The sequence below is a fragment of the Canis lupus genome, chromosome 2 (assembly GCF_003254725.2).
Source record: "Canis lupus dingo isolate Sandy chromosome 2, ASM325472v2, whole genome shotgun sequence".
Taxonomy (NCBI): domain Eukaryota; kingdom Metazoa; phylum Chordata; class Mammalia; order Carnivora; family Canidae; genus Canis; species Canis lupus.
In genome coordinates this window covers 13138067-13159269 of record NC_064244.1, presented here as the reverse complement: position 1 = coordinate 13159269, position 21203 = coordinate 13138067, and the positions used below count along the sequence as shown (strand labels likewise).

Here is a 21203-nt window from a genome sequence, read left to right as displayed (position 1 = left end):
TTAATAAACCAGTTTCAAAGAATAAGTAGCTAACATTCCATGGGTATCTTTCCCCATATACTCATTATTACCTGAAAACTTATCAGAAACAAGTCAAAACGAGTATAGTTAGAAAACAAACTTTGTCTAGTAAAAGAAATATCTTCACTGGATAAGTAAACCCTTTCTGTCCTATGCAGGATCAACAGAGAGAAAAAAATCCTTTTCCACATATAAAGTTCAGCCCTGTAAGTTCTAGCCTATATAATTCCAGCCCTATAAAAGTGTAAGAATTATGGAAACCGTAAGGTCAACCGTTATGAACGCACAAGTTATTATACTATTCTCCATCTCACTAAATCAGGATAGAACCTGTGTATTCTAAAAACAAAGCAAAATGAACAATTCCTATCCTACAAAGATTTTAAATGAAACCTGTAGTATTTTTGTTACAGCGGTGTAAGTATCCATCATTCTACTTTCCATCTTACCCTTATTTGTTCAGTGGAGCTGCTGCTAAGTTCATCACCAGACTCAGAATCCTGATGTACTCTTTCCGAGCCTTCTCCTGCTGAATCACAAGACTGTTCCTGAGAGAAGCTAGTTTTCTCTACATCCAAGAACTCCGGACCAGGAGAGTGACCAAATAAGCGCGTCCTATTCTGGCCAGAAACTTTAGGAGAATGTGAGTCACTGTTAAACTTTCCATTATTATGGGTCAGGTCCAGGCTTAGGTTCACTGTCTGACCTGGATTATAGTTGGGTCCAAAATTCTGATTTGCATCACGAGTAAGACCTGTTCCTTGAACAGACGATGGCTTTCCAAAACTTGAAAGCTCAGGCAGTTTGTTCACATTTTCAGTTGACCTCTGAAGATGGAGACTCTGTATCATTTTCATAGAATTATTTGGTAGTCCAACTGCCTGTTTAACAGGCGGCATGAGAGCTTTGCGGGTGACCTCCTTGACATACTGGGCTGGCACATAAAATGCCTTGGAATTCTCATCTGGTTTAACTTGCCACCAGTCATCATTGGTCTTTTTCACCAAGATATATCGTTCCCCTTGTTTTATCACAATCTTTCTGTCCTTGGCTTCATATTCATAATCATACTCCACTTCAATATACACTTGTCCTGGAATAATCTTCCCACTTCTGTCAGCCATTTTTATTCAATAATGTTCACCTTTCAAACAGGATGGTATGCCACATTATGACTTTACAGCTTGTTGGATTAATAGAGCTATTTTTATTTAAATAGAGGAAGAGAATGAAGAAAATGTTAACACAGCCTGGATTTTTAAGATTTAATCACAAGCATCTTAAACTACAAGGCATTTGAGAATATCACCTTCAAATCTCAAATCCCAGAAACTAAACATGAGTCTAATATCATATATATACCGTCCTATATTAAGAACACTCAAACTATAACTATATTTTCTAGTCATTTATAAACAAAACCAAACCAATTACTGGAACAGTAAGTACCCTAACCAGCCAGAAAGAAAAATGTCTAGAAAATAAGATGGAGATCTTTCCTTCTTTTCATGACTACCTCAAACCTCCTTCACTTTCTTAGAAAGGCTCACTAATAACAAATATGTATTAGGCACTTACCAAGGGCCAGGTTCCAAGCCAGGTTCGCTGGGCTAGGTTGGCTTATCTAAGACCTTCTTTGAAGGTGATGTTGATTTCAATAACATTGTACTCTTTTTTTTTTTCTAATATAGTCAAGAATATTAAAGAGCTTAAAAAAGGTTATCCAACTATACAAGTTTCCTTTCCTAACATAAATAAAAAGGACAACACTGTTATTGTTAGGAAAAGTATGCACACAAAGGAAAGAAGAAATTCCTAGTTTACTCTGTTTCCCCTCTTATTTCTACCTCAGGAGGGCCACAATTCTTGTCAGACTGAATCCCACAAATGCAGAGAAATAACCAGTCCTTTTATTTATATATGTTAAAAATTCTCACCCCCTTCTGCCACTCAAAGTCTATTATAAAAACAGTCCTAAATTGGCTTGAGAAATCTGATTCATTTTTATTTCTACATGAATTCCAAAGTAGTTTAGTACTCAAGAATCAAAGTGATCACAGCATCTTGATATTGCTACACCTCAAGTCAAGACCCAACCACAAATGTATTGTGATGAACTCTGTTTCCTAAAAAACTTATGTGTAAGTCCTAACTCAGGACTTGTGAATGTGACCTTATTTGGAAATAGGACCTTTGCAGATGAGGTCATACATGATTAGGCTAGGACCAAAAATCTACAACTGGTGTTTTTTATAAGGAGAGGGGGATTTGGAGGCAGGGAAAGGACACACACAGAGGGAAGATGCCATGTGCAGACAGAGGCAGAATTTGGAGTGAAGCAAGGAACCCCAAGGACTGCCAGCAGCTACCACAAGCTAGGAAGAAGCAAGGAAGGATCATTTCCTAAGGCCTTCATAGAGGGAGCACAGCCCTGCCAATGCCTTTATTTTGAACATCTAGCCTCCAGAACGGAAAGAGAGAAAGTTTCTATTGTTTTAAGTCACCCAGTGTGTGACACTTTGTTACAGCAGCCCTAAGAAACTAATATTCAACCCAAAGCTAAAGGATCCTAAGACAAACCTAAGCAATTCTGAATACTGAGATGTACTAGAAATGTATAAACCCGAGGTCCCATGACAATCTACCAATTTTTCTTCAGCACCCAACTACAAAACATAAGATGTGCTATATGTGCAGTTAACCATTATTCCCCTGAAGACAATTTTCTTACCTATGATAAACAAAGCCCATAAGCCTAGGTGATAAATTAGCGATAAATTTTAGTAACAGAAATTTACTTTCTAGACAAACTACTCGGATAACAAATATAGTAACATTTCCAAAAAATTAAAAATATAAAAACTTACCTTAAAAGAATAAATATCCAGTATTACATTTAAACCTACAAAAAAAAATAATAAACTTCATTAACTTTAACCAGGGTTGCTTTAAGAAGGCTAATAATGTAAGGTTGCTCATGTTTTAGAATAGCTGTAATGGACTGCTCCCATTTTTTATAATAGCTAAAATGTTATATATCATAATTGTGTTGAGTGCCACCCTCCAATGTGTACAAAAACAAGGGATACTTCACCACTGTCTTCTCCTACTTCACTTCCACATAGTTTCAACTTTATTTCTGCCCTTTTTTTATTTTAATAGGTATCTTTTAAAATTACTAGTAATATGATAAACAACTTTTTAAAAATGGTTAAAATAACAGAACAGGTTTTCAAGTTTATGGTATTGAGTGGAGAGAATGAAAACAAATACTAACAGCTATTGGGAGTCCTAACATATCATATTCCCCCACAGATCATAAATAGACGAATCCCACATCAGGCTCCCAGTAGGGAGTCTGCTTCTCCCTCTGCCTAAGTCGCTCGCGCTCTCTCTCTCTCTCTCACACACACACACACAAATACAAATAAATAAATGGAATCTTTATAAACAAACGAATATACCTTTACATAGGAGAAATCTGGGGTTCATGAGCTTAACCAGAGATTACACCAACAGTGGGACAACCTTGACGATATATGCCTCCCAATGTGATTGATGTACACAATGTTACCTAAGTTGTACTCTTGTCAAAAACATGTTAAATCTTAAGCTGTTATTAGAAAACAATTCCAAAGTGTAAGACATCCTATAACAGACCTAAAATCTTCGAAAAATTTAATTTCATAAAAAAATGAAAAGGGGAGGAAGATTCTTCTAGATTAAAAAAGACTACTGAACCACAACCACCAAATCCACTTAGTGTTCTAATAGGTACCTAAAACTGACCATATACAAAATCTATGTCCTCTGTCTATTCTCCCAGACCCCCGCCAAGTCTGTATGGTCTTTCCCGTAGCAGTAAACAGAGAGTCTAACCTTCCAAATGTTCAGCCTTTTCTTTCACGCATTACCAGGACATTAGTCACTATGCACTTTAATCTTTTTATAAAAGCTTTTCACTACAACTTTTCAAAATTCCACACTGAAGTACTTATCCTCAGGTGATTTTTTTTTTCTTTCCAGGAAGTAATAAAATAACTTAAGCAACATCTCTGAGCTCAAATGCACCATAGATAGTTATACAGGAATGGAGAAAAGGAAAGTATGAAGAGTAACAAGAAAACTGTATGTCATGCTAACAGCAGAGAGGCTGGGCAGTGGGCAGTAACAATAGGTTAAAAGCCAGGCCACATTCAGTCCGTTTCACTGCCAGGCTTTACGACTACACCTTGCCCAGTGACTACAAAGGTAAGTATGAAGGAGGAGTTAGGGGGAAAGATATAGTAGTCAATTCACTATGTTCAACATGAGACATGTAACCTAAAGTTTTTTTTTTTTTTTTTAATGAGATTGGAAGGACAATAAAATGGAGAGTATTCAAAAACTTCTGTGTATAAAAGGTGTTGGATCCCAAAGCAGGCAACATAAAGAGTAGACACAATGGGATAAGAATAGGAGAATTGGAGCAGAGATAGTTTTCTAATTAGAATACTGGAATGGTGAGATGGGGAGTGAAACTGGGAAGTCCCTAGAAGAATCTATTAAAATTATAAGCTTCTAGAAAGTCACATAGCAGGAATTATGTATCACAATCCAAGGTCTGGGAAAAGTTACATAAAATAAAAAAGAAAAGCCTTATTATAAGCTATGGATTCAAAGAAAATTAAAATAATTGTGGGATAGCTCTAGAAACTCAGCTCTAAGGCAAAATTATCTGCAAATGTGTAAGTTACGTTGCCTAATTTTATCATAAGCTATGTTAAAAAAAATTTACTTGTTTAAGTTTTCATTTGCTTCTTTCTTTCTCTATTTTCCAAACTTGGGGATTCTTCTCTCTAGACTAGCACTCTTTATCCTATCTTACCCTCTCAAGTATTTTGTTTAGAATCTTACTCCCCCAACTATAACACTCAGAATGCAACTCTCCTGCAGTTTAAATACATTCTGTACTTATCACCACACTCCTCCAACCATATTTATCATGAGTACACTTACAACTAAGTACCCAGCCACCAATATATATATAAAGCTTTTGCATATCTACTGCCCAGTACCAATTACTGCTTTACTTGGCAGTTTCAAAAATACCCACATAGGCTTTTCATGCCTCTTACCAGTATTCTTCTTCCTCATGTTTCAACAAGAACAGATACACACACACACACACACACACACACACACACCTGCTTACTTAACATCTTTTACTTCTCTTCCCCCACATCAGATTCAGAACTCCCTACCATGCTATTTTAAAATCTATTAGCCTCCTCCTTTGTCTGCCATTTTTTCTCATTTTCTTTCCTACCACAAATTACACAGCTCAGCACATGTTATCTTCCTCCCCCAGGACATCTGTTTTAATCAAGTACATCTCTCAGCATGATATCTCTACTAAGTATATCAAAAAAGTAAACAAGTAAACACTATCTTCAGAGACATATAATACATGCATTCATAATTAATGAGTCTACAATTTTTTCTGTTTGGAATGAGTCTATACTTTAAGTCTAATACATAGATGTACAACCAATTTAGCAATTCTAGTGCCATGAGCAACAAAATATTAATACAGCCTCACACACATAAATATTAACTAACTTAAAAATACAATTTAAGCAATTATTCTTGATGTGAAGTCCTCTAAGAAGTTTTAAAAATACTTGTTTAAAATGAACAATCCCATAGAGCGTCTACGTGGCTCAAAGTGTCTGCCTTCACCTTGGGTCATGATCCCAGGGTCCTGGGATGGAGCCACATTGGTCTCCCTACTCAGCGGGGAGTCTGCTTCTCCCTCTGCCCCTCCCACCCCATGTGTGCTCTCTCTTCTCTTAAAATCTTTAAAAAATAAAGAAAATTTTAAAAATAAAAATAATAAAATAAAATGAACAATCTCTAAACAGGCCTCTACTAAAGAAATCCATTAAACTTAATGAGCACATCAAATAATTAAGAACAATCCCCGTATTAAGTTCCAGCATAAGAAATTATATCACGAAATAATTTTGTAAATTACACTTGTACAACAAAAAAATCATAGGCTACTAGAGAGCACTTAGTTTTTCATAATGCATGATCCCTATTTTCTAACAATAAATATGTGTAGAATTGGGATCCCTGGGTGGTGCAGCGGTTTGGCGCCTGCCTTTGGCCCAGGGCGTGATCCTGGAGACCCGGGATCAAATCCCACAACGGGCTCCCGGTGCATGGAGCCTGCTTCTCTCTCTACCTATGTCTCTGCCTCTCTCTCTTTCTCTGTGATTATCATAAATAAATAAAAATTTTTTTAAATTTTTAAAAATAATAAATAAATAAATAAATATGTGTAGAATATAAGACATTTCTTTAGGCCTACAGAAAAGAAGGAATAAACAGTGATTAATATCATCAACTATCCTGGCCATAAAAAAAAAAGCAAAAATGGAGACAGCAGAGGGATACAGGAAATAATTGGGTAACTGGAAAGCAGGAAAGAACATAGTGAAACATAAACTAGTAGAGGAAATTCAAAACTAAGACTTAAATCTGAAACAAAAATGAGGAAACAACAAAAGCAGCATTTGGGGAAGAAAGCATATTTTACTAAAAGTGACATTTGCATGGGGGTATTTTAGAGCAATCTGTGCCATGAAGTCTTAGAAATAAAAGTGGACATAATGACTTTTTCTTGGCTAGTTACAAGAATGAAGAAAATATTCAAATTTAAAAGGGATGAAATATGGGATGCCTGGGTGGCTCATCAGTTGAGTGGTTCAGGGTATGATCCTGGAGTCCCAGAATCAAGTCCCACATCCAGCTCCCTGCATGGAGCCTACTTCTCCCTCTGTGTCTCTGCCTCTCTCCGTGTCTCTCATGAATAAATAAATAAAATCTTAAAAAAAGGGGGGGGAGGAATATAACTTGGAGTTTGACAATGAGTTTTTAGATATACCAACAAATACACAATCCATAAAAGAAAAAGATAAGACTTTATTAAAATTAAATACCACTGCTTTGTGGAAGACGCTGCTAAGAGAATGAAAAACACCAGCCACACAGAAGGAGAAAATATTTTCAAAGCACATATCTGATTAAGGATTTATACCCAAAATACACAAAGAATTCTTAAAGGTCAACAAAATGGAAAAAAGGACCTGAAAAGATATCATGAAAGAAAACATACAGATAGCAAATAAACACATAAAAACTGCTCAACATTAAGTCATTAAGGAGTTACAAATTAAAACACGATACCACAACACAGGTCTATTATAATGGCTACAATCCAAAAAGCTGACAACACCAGGTACAAGTGAGGATGCAGAGCAACAGAACCTTTATTCTCAGGAAAGCAAAATGGTTCAGCCATTCTGAAGACATAAGCAGTTTCTTACAAAACTAAGCATGGTCTTGCCACTGCTCTAAGGATCACATTCCCAATGTATTTACCCAAATAAGTTGAAATCAAAATGCCTTGCATGCAAATGTTTATAGGAGTTTTATTTATAAGTGCCAAAAACTGGAAGAAACCAAGATGTCCTTCAATAGGAGAAGGGAGAAAAAAAAAATCCCCAGCTTTAGGATGGGCCCCACCCTCCCTACCTGCGTCAGGGGGGAGGAGGGGCACCTGGGTGGCGGAGCGGTTTGCCTTTGGCTCAGGTCACGATCCCAGGGTCCCGGGATCAAGTCCTACATGGGGCTCCCCAAGGGGAGCCTGCTCCTCTCTCTGCCTGTGTCTCTGCCTTTCTGTGTCTCTCATGAATAAATAAAATACTTTTAAAAAATAAAGGTAAAGTGCTAATAGTCACGAGGATAAACTGTGAGACATTCATACAATGGATATTATTCTGTGATAAAAATAAGGTATCAAGCTAAGAAAAGACACATATTAATCTTAGATATATTTTGCAAAGTGAGGCCAGTCTGAAAATGCTACACACCGGGATCCCTGGGTGGCGCAGCGGTTTGGCGCCTGCCTTTGGCCCAGGGCGCGATCCTGGAGACCCGGGATCGAATCCCACATCGGGCTCCTGGTGCGTGGAGCCTGCTTCTCCCTCTGCCTGTGTCTCTGCCTCTCTCTCTTTCTCTCTGTGTGACTATCATAAATAAATAAAAATTAAAAAAAAAAAAAAAAAAGAAAATGCTACACACTGAATGACTTTAATTATATCTGGGGAAGTCAAAACCATAGAAAAAGTGATTGCCAGGATTGGGAGGTCAGGAGGAGGGTTCCATAGGTGAAGCACAGATTCTTTCACATCATTAAAACTATTTTGTATGATACTGTAACGGTGGATGTATGACACTGTACACTTGTCAAAAGTCATTGATCTACAAAACAAAGCATGAATTTTCATGTATGCAAGTTTTAAAAAATCATTTAGGTGGTTGGGAGAATCCCAGGGTTTCCCAAGAAAGCAGGTAAGACAAGACAGTCTAACAATATGACAAATAAATGGAACAACCTCTGGAGGAAGATGCTGACCTAACTCATCATGGAAATAAGTGAAGTCTGTAAGAATACAGGGAAAAGAGCTACACATAAGTACTGTATTCTAAGTTGATAAAAACATTTCCCATGGCAGTACAAGTCAAAAATTCTAATACTCCCATATATGTATTCCATAATTTAATGGAATGTGGATGATGGGAGCCAGGTTTCTCAATGATTGAGTGGAAATCTATAATCATGTAGAAAGATTAGAATGATCCATGGATTAGATTTGGAGACATCAATATGCACTCATTTTTAACTTACTACAGAAATACCTAAAGGTGATTTCATAAAGAAATTACATATATACATCTTATATTGCTCCGTATACACATACATATTTCTTTGCTGTCAGTAAAAATGACAGCCTAGCAGTAGCAAGTATACCTAGCACCCAGATACAGTTTCTAATACCATTCTTCAAAAAAAGGAACCAAGGATCTTTGAAGAAATGGCTGATCCAAGGACTGGGGCAGAAAATATACAAGATAAACCCATGGAATCTTGTAGTATCATACTCACCCTTCCCCCTCTAGATTTTAAAGAATAGATTTAAATGCATATTATTTAACAATTGTCTTCTTAAACTGTAACTCAAATTAAAAGTGATATCCTGCATATTTCATATTCATTTTAAAATATCTTAATCTTACATTATGCTGATACACGTTTGAGTAATTTAAATAAACGCACTTTTTTGTTAATTCTTTACTTTTACACACTGCATTTATGGAGAACTATTCTTTTTAATGCTTAAATGATGTCAACCTACTCCTCATTAACATTGTGATAAGAGCCCCTGCAGGCAAAGGACCTGAATAGACATTTTTCCAAAGATGATACACAGATGGCCAAAAGCACACGGAAAAATGCTCAACATCACTATCATTAGGGCAATGCAAATCAAAACTACAATGATAGCTCTTCATACCTAACAGGATGGCTATTGTAAAGAACAAAACAAAATAAAAAATGACCCCCAAAACCCCCAAATGACAAGTGTTGGTGAGGATGTGGAGAAACTGCCATTCTTGTGCATTGCTGGTAGGAATGCAAAACGGTGCAGCCACTGGGATAAATGGTACAATGGTTTTTCAAAACACCTAGCAATTCCACTTCTGGGTATACATCCAAAAGAAGTGAAAGCAGCGACTTGGTATATGTACATCCACGTTCATAGCAGCAGTTCACAATCACAATAGTCAAAAGGTGGAAGCAAACCAAATGTCCATAAATAAATGCCTAAACTAAATGTGCTACATACAATGCTATTGTGTATATATATATTCCCACAACATACACTGCAGACTACGATTTAAATCACCTTATACCTGTGTACCCCCAAACCACAAGTCATTAAAATCCTCACATAGCTTTTACAGATCCTCTTTCAAAGTAACTTTTAAAAGACAAACATTCAAACTTTTAGAAAACTGAAAAGTAGCACTTATGTAGCACATGAATGATGAACTACTACTACCACCACCAATCCCTGAGGGCTTTTTGTCCTTTACTGCAAAAGAAAACATACCATGATTCTTAATTTTTATTCAAATTTAAATTATATTACAAAACACTGAAATTCAATAATGCAAATTAAATCAAAACAAAATATCACACACCGACCACAATAAAGTTATTTTTTTAAAGATTTTATTTATTTATTCATGAGAGACACAGAGAGAGGGGCAGAGACACAGGCAGAGGGAGAAGCAGGCTCCTCACAGGAAGCTTGATGCAGGACTCGATAACCAGACCAGGATCATGCCCTGAGCCAAAGGCAGATGCTCAACCACTGAGCCACCCAGGCATCCTTACAAGAAAGTTATCTTTGGGCAGCTCAGTGGTTTAGCGCCACCTTCAGCCCAGGGCGTGATCCTGGAGACCCAGGATAGAGTCCCACGTCAGGCTCCCTGCATGGAGCTTGCTTCTCCCTCTGCCTGGGTCTCTGCCCCCCCCCCTCCCCGTGTGTCTCTCATGAATAAACAAAATCTTTAAAAAATAAATAAATAAAATTATTTGTAAAAAACAAAGACAATATAAAGTGTTGTCAACAACTGTAATACTTATACAGTGCTAACGGAAATGCTAAAAACAGGACAGCCAGTTCAGTAGTTTCCTATAAACATACATTTTCTGCAAACTGTATTCTGGGCCATGAAACAAATATTAATAAATTTAAAAGGATTGGTATCACACCAAGTATATTCTCTAACAACTGAATTAAGTTATAAATTTAACAAAAACATAGCTTAAAACCCACAAATTTGTTGCAATCTAAAGACTTCTAAATAACTCGAAGGAAGATATCAAACAGGAAATCTGAACTGAAATAAAAATGTAAACATGACATCTCAAAATTTATGGGATGCAATTACAATAGTGCTCAGAGAAAATTTATGGCACTAAATACAATATTAAAAAAGAAAGGTCTCAGGGCAGAGGGGTGGCTCAGCGCCGCCTCCCCAGGCAGGGGAGGGCCTGATCCTGGAGACCCAGGATCAAGTCCCATGTCAGGCTCCCTGCATGGACCTGCTTCTCCCTCATCCTGTGTCTCTGCCCCATTCTCTCTCTCTTTTTCTCTCTCTCTGTCTCTCTGTCTCTCATGAATAAATAAAATAAAATAAATAAATAAAAAAAGGTCTCAAATCAATGATGTACACTTCCACTCTAAGAAACTAGATGAAGAGATTAAATCTCAAGTAAGCAGAAGAAAGGACATGATAAAGAGCAGAGAAGGAATCAATAAAAAAAAATGTTAGATGAAATCAGAAGCTGGTTCTTAAAGATCAGTAGTACTGATAACCCTCTAGTCAAACTGATCCAGAATAAAAGGGAAAAAAAACACAAATCACCAACATCAGGAATGAGACAAGAGACATAACAACAGATCTAAAGACATCAAAGGGAGATAAGAAAATGTTATGAACTTTAAGCCAGTAAAACCAACAATTTAGATGAACCAAATTTCCTGAAAGACAAATTACCAAAGCTTAAGAAATGGATAATTTTTTATTTTATTTATTTATTTATTTATTTTTTATTGGAGTTCAATTTGCCAACATATAGCATAACACCTAGTGCTCATCCCATCAAGTGCCCCCCTCAGTGCCCGTCACCCAGTCACCACCCCCCACCTCCCTTTCTATCACCCCTTGTTCGTTTCCCAGAGTTGAGTCTCTCATGTTCTATCTCCCTTTCTGATATTTCCCACTCATTTTTTATCCTTTCCCTCTTTATTCCCTTTCACTATTTTTTATATTCCCCAAATGAATGAGAACATATAATGTTTGTCCTTCGCTGATTGACTTATTTCACTCAGCATAATACCCTCCAGTTCCATCCACATCAAAGCAAATGGTGGGTATTTGTCGTTTCTAATGGCTGAGTAATATTCCATTGTATACATAGACCACAGCCTCTTTATCCACTCATCTTTCGATGGACACCGAGGCTCCTTCCACAGTTTGGTTATTGTGGACATTGCTGCTAGAAACATCGGGGTACAGGTGTCCCGGCATTTCACTGCATCTGTATCTTTGGGGTAAATCCCCAGCAGTGCAATTGCTGGGTCATAGGGCAGATCTATTTTTAACTCTTTGAGGAACCTCCACACAGTTTTCCAGAGTGACTGTACCAGTTCACATTCTCACCAACAGTGCAAGAGGGTTCCCCTTTCTCCACATGAAATGGATAACTTAAGTAGCCCTACATTATATTAAATAAATTGATCTGTCTTTAAAACTCTTTCCAACTGAGTGGCTCAGTTGGTTAGGCATTTGCCTTCCATTCAGGTCATGGTCTGGGGAGGTCTTGGGATGCGGCCCCTCAACATCAGCAGGCTCCCTACTCAGCAGGGAGTCTGCCTATCCATCTCCCTCTGCCCCACCCCCACCCCCGCTTGTGTGCTCCCTCTAATAAATAAAATCTTAAAAAATAAATAACAAAAATCTTCCCACAAAGTCCTGGCCCAGATGGCTTCACTAGAGAATGTTACTAAAAATATAAGGAAGATAATACCAATTCAACACAAACCTTTTGAAGAAAATTGAAACAGAGGAAAAATATCCCAATTCATTCTAACACATCAGCATTACCCTCATACCCAAACCAGAGAGACATCATAGGAAAAACTATGAGGAAAAAGACCTACATCCCTCATGAATATAGACACAAACTTATCTCCAACAAGACTCACATTTAAATATATAGGGAACTGTACAAGTCAATAAGACAAACCAATAAGAAATGGGCAAAAGAAAAAAAAGAAATGGGCAAAAAATATAAACACTTATCCAAAGATCTACAGATTGCCCAAGAGAAGATGCCCAACATCTTTAGTTACTAGGGAAATGCAAATTAAAGCCACAACGAATACTGCACATCCACTAGAATAGACTAAAAGACTGACCATACACCACGGTTTTCTAGAATGTGGAGCAATCAGAATTCTCACACACTGCTAGTGGCCATGTAAAATGGTAAAATGGCTTTGGAAAAAGTTTGGCAGGTTCTTAAAAATTTAAATATACATCTACCATAGGACCCAGGAAATCTAGCCCTAGGTATTTACCCAAGAGAAACAAAAGCATGTAACCACACAAAGACCTGTAGGTGAAAAGTTCACATCAACTTTATTTCTAATAGCCCCAAATTAGAAACACTCCAAATTTCCACCGAAAGGTGAATGGATAAGCTAAATGTGGTATATCCACAAAATGGCGTATCACTCAGCAACAAAAAGGAATTAGCTACTAATACAACAAACTGGATAAATCTCACAATAATTTTGCTGAGTGAAAAAAAATCCAGACAAGAAAGTGTATACTATATGATTCCATCTACATACAATTCTAGATGCAAACAAATGCAAATAAATCTATAGTGCCAGAAAACAATATTGACCGGAAAACAAGGTAATGAATTACTCTTGGGTTCAAAGAAATGAGGGGAAAGGGTTAGATATGTTCCTTATAATGGTGTTGGTCTCACCAGTATATATGTATGTCAAAAGTCATCAAATTAAACATTTAAAAGATACGCAGTTTATTACACAGTAATTATACCCCAATAAAACTGTTTTTAAAAAATCCTAATAATGTAAATTCAAAGCACCAAATATCATTCCCCTGACACACACCAGAATGGCTTTATTTTTTTTTTAAGATTTATTTATTTATTCATGATAGACACAGAGAGAGGCAGAGACACAGGCAGAGGGAGAAGCAGGCTCCATGCCAGGAGCCCGACATGGGACTCGATCCCGGGACTCCAGGATCGTGCCCTGGGCCAAAGGCAGGCGCCAAACCGCTGAGCAACCCAGGGATCCCCAGAATGGCTTTAAATATATATAAAGGATACTTCATATGGTAAGGATACCAGCAACTGGAATTCTCATTCACTGCTGGTAGGACTGCAGAATGGTAAAGCCACTTTGGGAAACATTTTGGCAATTTCTTATAAAGTTAAGCATACATTTACCATATGATCTAGCCATTGCTTTTCAATACTTCTAGGTATTTATCCAAGAAAAACAGAAGTGTAAGTCCATGCAAAGGGCTTACATGAACATACATAACAGCTTTATTCATAACTGCCAGAAACTGGAAACAACTCAAAGGCCTGTCTACTGAAAGCCTCAACTAACTGTACATCCATCTGTAAAACAGGAAAGAATATAAATCTTAAGGGGTCCTGGGAAAAGGCTGGAGGGGGGAATGGAGGGGGATGGGCAAAATGGATGGAGACTGGTGGAAATACATGCTTCCAGTTACGGAATAAAGAGGTCATGGGAATAAAAGGCACAGCATAGGAAATATAATCAATGATCTTGCAATAGTGTTGTATGGTGACAGATGATAGCTACACTTGTGAGCACAGTTACAAGATACAGAGAAGGTTGAAATACTATGTTGTACACCTGAAACTAACGTAGCATTGCATGTCATTTATACTAATCTTTTTTAAAGAGATCTTTGTGAGAATGGATATAAAATGTGAAAAAAGTACTTAGTAAATTATAAAGCATGATACAGAGCATCACATCAATCACTGCTTACTAAAGGGAGCAAAGTGGTGATAAAAAAAAAGTACCCACAAATCATACCGTATGATCTTTCTGTATCTGGCTTGTTTCACTTAGAACAATGCTTTTGAGGTTCATCCATGTTGTATGCATCTGTAGTTCACTCCTCTGTATTGTTGAGTCACTGTATATTAGTGTATACATATTAAAACTCAATAAAACTAATTTAAAAAAAACAGTAATATATAGCAAACTACTGGTAATTTTCGGCAAACTCTTAAAGATACACTCTAACTGCAAAATGTATTCTAGATTCCTCTGTGGCAAAAGAGCCCAGAACTCAGGGTTAGAGGCCTGAAATTTAAATCTAGGATTTGCCATTTTTTGGTGCTCAGACTCTGAGCACTTTAACTTACCTGGTAAAAACAAACAATACAAATCTCAAGAGTCTTGTGAGAATGAAAAGAGAAAAAGTACTCTATGAACTGTAAGGCATGATCCAGAGTATCCACAATAAGCCGCTTACTCAAAAAAACCCAATGTTGCAGAAGCCCCTCAGTGGCGCCATCAAGCTAATTGTCTAACTCTTGGTTTCAACTCAGGTCCTGATTTCAGGGTTGTGAGATCAAGCTCATACTCAGCAGAGTCAGCTTCAGACTCTCTCTCCCTTTGCCCTTCCCCGCTGCATGTGCTTGCTCCCTCCCCTCCTAAAATAAATAAATCTTTAAAAAAAAAAAAAAAAAGTTGTGGGGATCCCTGGGTGGCTCCGCAGTTTGGCACCTGCCTTTGCCTGGGGCTTGATCCTGGAGTCCCAGGATCAAGTCCTGCATTGGGCTCCCTGCATGGAGCCTGTGTCTCTGCCTCTCTCTCTCGGTCTCTCATGAATAAACAAATAAAATCTTGTAAATAAATAAATAAAAATAAAAAGTTGTGAGTAGAAAAATACGGACAATTAACTAATGGCTTATAAAACTGTTCCCCCCTCAAACATCCTTGCCCCTGCCTCTTCCTAGCTACGTGATCTAAGACAAGTCCTTTAACTTCTCTGAACCTCGTTTTCTCCCACTTGTGAGATGGGGCTTAGGCTTATATTAATAGTAGATAACACATATCGAGAGAATCAGATAAGTGTACAGCACTTGGTACAATGCTTTACAGATTTTAGCTCTTGTTACAAAATACTATTATTTTTACTCTATCAAACCTAAACCTAGCCACCATTGTACCCATCCAAGGTCCAACAGTGTAGGTCGGATTAGTAATTATACCCCAATAAAACTGTTTTTTAAAAGTCCTAATAACATAATTTCAAAGCACCAAATATCATTCCCCCCACACTGATAGATCTAGATCACTGCAGTGGAATCACGTGGAGAGCTTCTTTAAAAAATTTTTTTTCAGATGAGTTCTAGATTTACAGAATTATTGCAAAGATAGTTCAGAGTTCTCATATACCCGTATACAGTTTCTCCTACCATTAACATCTTACGTTAGTATGATACATTCGTCATATTCAACGAACCGATACTAATACGATAACATCCATGCTCTACTCAGATTTCCTTAGTTATCTTATAATGGCCTTCTTCTGTTCTAGGATCCCATCTAGAATACCACATATACGTTTTGTAGTCATATCCTGTAACTTTTAAAACACAAGTTACTGAAACCCAGACATTCCTAATGAGAGTCGTATGAAGTGGAGCCCCAAAATCTGCATTTCTAACAAGCTCCCATAGGGTTAACCTAAAAATACACTTAGAATAGCACTGGTCTAGATTCTAGACTCCAGAAGTGATGTTCAATACAACAGCCACTAGCCAAATGTGGCTACTGAGCATTTTAAGTCTGGCTAATCTAAATTGAGATGTCCTGTATATGTAAAATACACAGAGGATTTGAAGACTTAGTCTAAATAAAAGAATCATGTTGATTACATGATGAGATGATAATAAAATTTATTTCACTTGGGGTTTTCTTCCCCATTTTTACTTTTTTTTAAAGAATTTATTTATTTATGCATGAGAGACATAGAGAGAGAGAAGCAGGCTCCATGCAGGAAGCCCGATGTGGGACTCAATCCAAGGAACCCCGAGATCACGCCCTGAGCCAAAGGCAGATGCTCAACCACTGAGCCACCAAGGCATCCCACCATTTTTTACTTTTTATCATGAGAGAACTAAAAGCTTTAAAATTACACAGGTGAGAGGCATCAGACTCTCTGACTGGCTCAGAGAAGCATGCAACTCTTGATCTCGGGGGTTGAGTTTGAGACTCATGTTGTGTGTAGAGCTTACTTAAATAAAAACAAAATAAGGTTACACAGGTGGCTTGCATTATCTATTGGACGGCAGTAGTTTGCAGTCTGGGCAGTAGAGCAACAAGGGTATCACCTGGGGGCTTATGAGAAGTTCTGGTGATTCCCATGCACATTAAAGTTTAAGAAGCACTAATTATCAACAAGGGAGGGATACTTAGATACGTCAGCACTTGGCAGTTTGGTTCCAATAAAAAGCTAATCAACTGCAAACTGAAACTGCAATATATTTAAGTCAATAAAAGTAATAGGAAAAAGGCTGAATCACAGCAAAACCATTCACAACTGAGGATGTGGCATAATTAGACCAGTTAGCCGAAGAAAAGAAAAACCACAAAAGATAGTGACCCAATGGGTTCCTCAAGAGGATCATTTGAAAGGCATGATTTGAAATACAACCATACTATATGATACCATCATACTTTTTCATGTCTGATTCATTCCACAAAACAGTGCATATTTGCAATTAAAACTAAAAATGTTAAATATAAGAAAATAAAAGTTTAATTTCACTTTTCTATTTGAAAACTGTAATGCTTATTTTGGGCAGATTCACCTCGCTACCTTTTCTTAGTACCAATTTTCTCAGGTAAGCAACATACTAGTACTACAGCTTAAGGATTTTACACATCATTATATACACTGTTTTATTTCAGTCAATTTAAATTTTTTTATTACCCTTTTATTCTCAGGAATATCAACCGCACAACTTCAAGAACTTAAGTTTGTAAAGCCCACTGTCTACTCACCTATTTCTTAAAAAGCACCCAACAGATACTTTCTAATTAATGAAATGAAAAACCACATTATTAACTACAAATAACAAGCTGTTTTTCTACAGCATTTATAGTACATGTTTTCACTTGTGTCTCACAACTGGCATAGTAAGTAAAAAAAAAAAATCTAAAGATACTATATATGGATAGCTAATCTTTACAAATGACATTATATTAAGAATCAATGAATTAACGACCTTTTCCAAGTTTTATGGCTGATAAAGTACGAACAGAAATACATCAACAAATACCGGGCATACACATACAAGCACGCACAATCTGTTTCGTTACACTTAGGTTTTTTTTTCCCCCAGATAAGAACCTCCAAAGCAGAAAGCTACATGCAACCATGGGTCACACATTTGTGTCCAGGGTGTCTGGCTCTTCAGGGTGCATGGCTCAGGGTTAAGTCTTCAGATCTGCTTTTAGGCACTGCTCTGGGTTCCCAAGTCCCTATTCTGAATGCCATTTTCATGGCATTTCAAAACAGAAAAGAGAAATTACCAGCACCAGCAGCCAGAACGTCTACTCAGAGAGAAGAGAAAGTACAGAAAGATGACCCATTCTGTTAACACACCTTCCTAGAGATCAGGTAAGAAACACGAAGGTGGACGATTAAGTAACAGCTCTAAGCCAGCGGTTTCCCAACTTTTCAGAAACCGGCATGCCTAGGGGCCAGATACTTTTAAACAACCTTCCATCTAACACGGAGTCTTCCTTCGGAAGTGGTGGCAGAATCTGAACCAGAAGCTGAGCGACTCCTCACTTGATGCTCCTTCCCCTTCACATTTCCCTCCCTTTGGGGATGTACACAATGTACATAAATGCTCAGTAAAATTTGCTCTCGTGTGCCATAATTAACCATAAAGCAAGTCGAAACACTCAGCTTGAAATGACATTAGAACTTTCCTAAAGGTATGCTTTTAAACGTTTTGCTTTCCCCTCCGCAAAGGCATTTAAAACTGCTGCTGCACTCAGAGGAAAACATCACAAGGCTCTGAAAGTGAGGGCCGTTTTTCTGTTACGATGACCCTGCGGACATTTCTTCTCGGAGGGTCTGCAGTAACTTAGGATGCAACACGTAAAGGACAGCCCTTCTTGGAAGACAATCAAATCAACTACGTTGAAATGCGAGGAGGCCAGCAAGCTTGTAAAAAGTACATCTATTTTTTTTAATTCAAGGACTTGGAAAAGATTGCTCCTAGGCGAGCTAGAGTAGCAAGTGTCCATTCTCAGGGGCGGGGCAGCTGTGTAGAGTGCAGAGGAAAGCGCCAGCGCAGGTCAGCAATGCTAGAGCAGAGGCCCCAGGTGGGCCCCCCGGGGGGGCGCAGGTTTGCACTTGGAGAGCGGGCACACGCAGCTGCAGCAGGCGAGGACGGAGGGCGGCACCAGCCCGCGCACACAGACACACACCACACACACACCCCGGCGCCCTCCTTCCTAGGGGCGGGGCGGGCGGCCGCTGCCCTCACACAGGAAGTCAGGAAAGCCGGGGGGCAGAAGAGCCACAACTTCCAGCCCTTTAAAGCCGATCGCCCGAGTCAGCCAATGCACTGGCAACGGCCCCCTTCCCCCGACCCGACCCCGACCCGACCCCTCCCGCGCCGCTCCGGCCGCACCTCGCGCTCACTGCGGCGCCGCCGCCCCCCGCACACAGCTCCCCCTAACCCGACGCCCTCGGCGGGCACAGCCCCAGCCGCGGACGCCTTTGTGCAGCACCTCACCGACCTGCCCTCGGGCCGCGGGCATCCGCCTCCAGCTACCTTACCGAGAGCCCGGCGGCGGCGCAGGATGCGGCTCCCCCCGTCCTCACCCGGAGTCCGCGCGACGCCGCAGCGGGCTTCAAGGGCGCTCACACCGCGGCGGCCGCGGCGGGCAGTCCCCGCAGGCTGCTCTCCCAGGGAGGGTAAGTTCCAGGGCACGTCGGAGCGCGCCGGCGCGGGGGCGGGGCGGGGCGGGGCTGGGACTCACGTGACGGAGGGGGCGGGGCTCACGTGACGGAAGGGGGCGGGGCGGCGTTCACGTGACGGCCTGGGCGGGCGCGAGGCGACCTGGCGGGGGAGGGTCGGGAGGAGGCGGGGCCACCGGGCGGGGCGGTCGGGCTGGCGGGGTTGGCGCCCGCCGGCTGGGCCTCGACGCTGGGTAAACATGGAGTGGGAAGCGCCGAGAGCCAACGCTCGGGAGAAAGCGAGAGAAGGACGAAAGGGACCGCGCCGCGCAGTAGGGTGGCAGGAACAGAGCGCGGCAAAGAGCGGGCGGGGGGCCCTGCCCTCCCTCTCTCGGCCCTCGGGCCTGCCGGGAGCCGCTGCCAGATCGAGGTCAGCCGTTCACGGCCCCGAAACCCCGCGGAGTCATGCGGAAAAAGTGCCACGTGCCACCTCAGGGGCCCGGAATGGAACTCTGGAGACTCGGAGTCCACCGCCTGGGTCCGAGCGCAGCCGTCCTGAGCCGCGCCGGCCCGGCACATTGCTGCGCCCGCTGTGCGCGCTCAGGGACCCGGAGCGGCCGCTGCAGCATCCGGCTGCTCCAACACAGCATCACTCCTCATGAGGCGGTCCGCTGGGCCTGCTCTGTGGAAGCCCCAGGGCCACGGTGTCACTGGCCAAAGTCGTCACAGTGTGCAGCGTTTGCACTGTGGCAGCACAGAATCCAGAAGTCAGAGGCGTTCAAGGTTTCCATGGCGGCCCGATGGCAGCAGTTGCACCGGACTGGGAATCAGGAAGACCCCCAGCTTCTGCCATTGTCCTTTCTAGACTTCAGCTGTCAAAGGAGTGTGTCGAGGAAATCGAAAAGGCCCCTCTTCTAAATGTAATGACTGCGAGGAAAACTGATACGTACGTATCAGGTCATAAGAAATCATTCAGTAGCCATTCAGTAGTTATTCGGTGGGTGACTGATTTCTGAATGAAATATCATTCTGAGCGGAAGGCAGATGTCCAACCGCTGAGTAACCGAGGCACCCGAAATTGGCCCTTTTCTATACCTCATACTTAAAGATGCCATTGTGTGTGGCGTCCTTCTCATAAACTGAACTACCAATTGTTCTTTAAAGGCTGCAAAGAGGGACACCTGGGTGGCTCAGTGATTGAGCATCTGCCTTTGGCTCAGGTCGTGATCCCCAGGTCCTGGGATTGAGTCCTGCATCCAGCTCCTGCAAGGAGCCTGCTTCTCTCTCTACCTATGTCCCTGCCTCTCTCTGTGTTTCATGAATAAATAAGAATCTTTAACAAAATAAATAAAAGATTAAAAAATACAAAATAAAAATAATGGCGACGAAGAACCCACTGGGATATTGGCAAGATTTTAAGAGCTGTAGTTTTCCACCTTCTTATTAAATGAATTACTTCTAATGGGGGCGGGGCTAAAGTTTTAAAATATTTCCCTTTTAGAAAGAAAAGATGCTTTAAAAAAAAAAAAAAAAAAAGCCGGAGACCATACTGTCTCTATCACTGCACTTGCTACCACCCTTTCCTTGGCACTAATGGTTTTTTTCTGTCTCCCTCAGTTTCTAACGTCTTCCCTTTGCTATACCCTTGTTCAGCATATGGAGTATTGCTGCTGTATGCTTCCGAAACTATTTTCCTCGTGATC

General features: G+C 40.1%; 1 protein-coding gene across 9 annotated transcripts in view; it reads right to left on the bottom strand.

The window, feature by feature from the left end:
- ARHGAP12 (Rho GTPase activating protein 12) overlaps nt 1-19580 on the bottom strand; it is a 147761-nt gene extending 128181 nt beyond the window's left edge. For 2 of the 9 annotated variants that reach the window (XM_049097128.1, XM_049097145.1), the window contains exons 1-3: nt 19426-19558; nt 2889-2923; nt 471-1222 (exon numbers count right to left, since the gene is read on the bottom strand). In XM_049097128.1, coding sequence (XP_048953085.1) covers nt 471-1145 — 675 coding nt within the window. In that variant the 5' untranslated portion in view covers nt 1146-1222; nt 2889-2923; nt 19426-19558. Of the gene's footprint in view, nt 1-470; nt 1223-1599; nt 1740-2888; nt 2924-19380 lie in introns of those variants that run through there. The other 7 variants (XM_049097142.1, XM_035712971.2, XM_049097146.1 and 4 more) reach the window with 7 other exon arrangements.
- Nucleotides 19581-21203: the final 1623 nt, after the last annotated feature.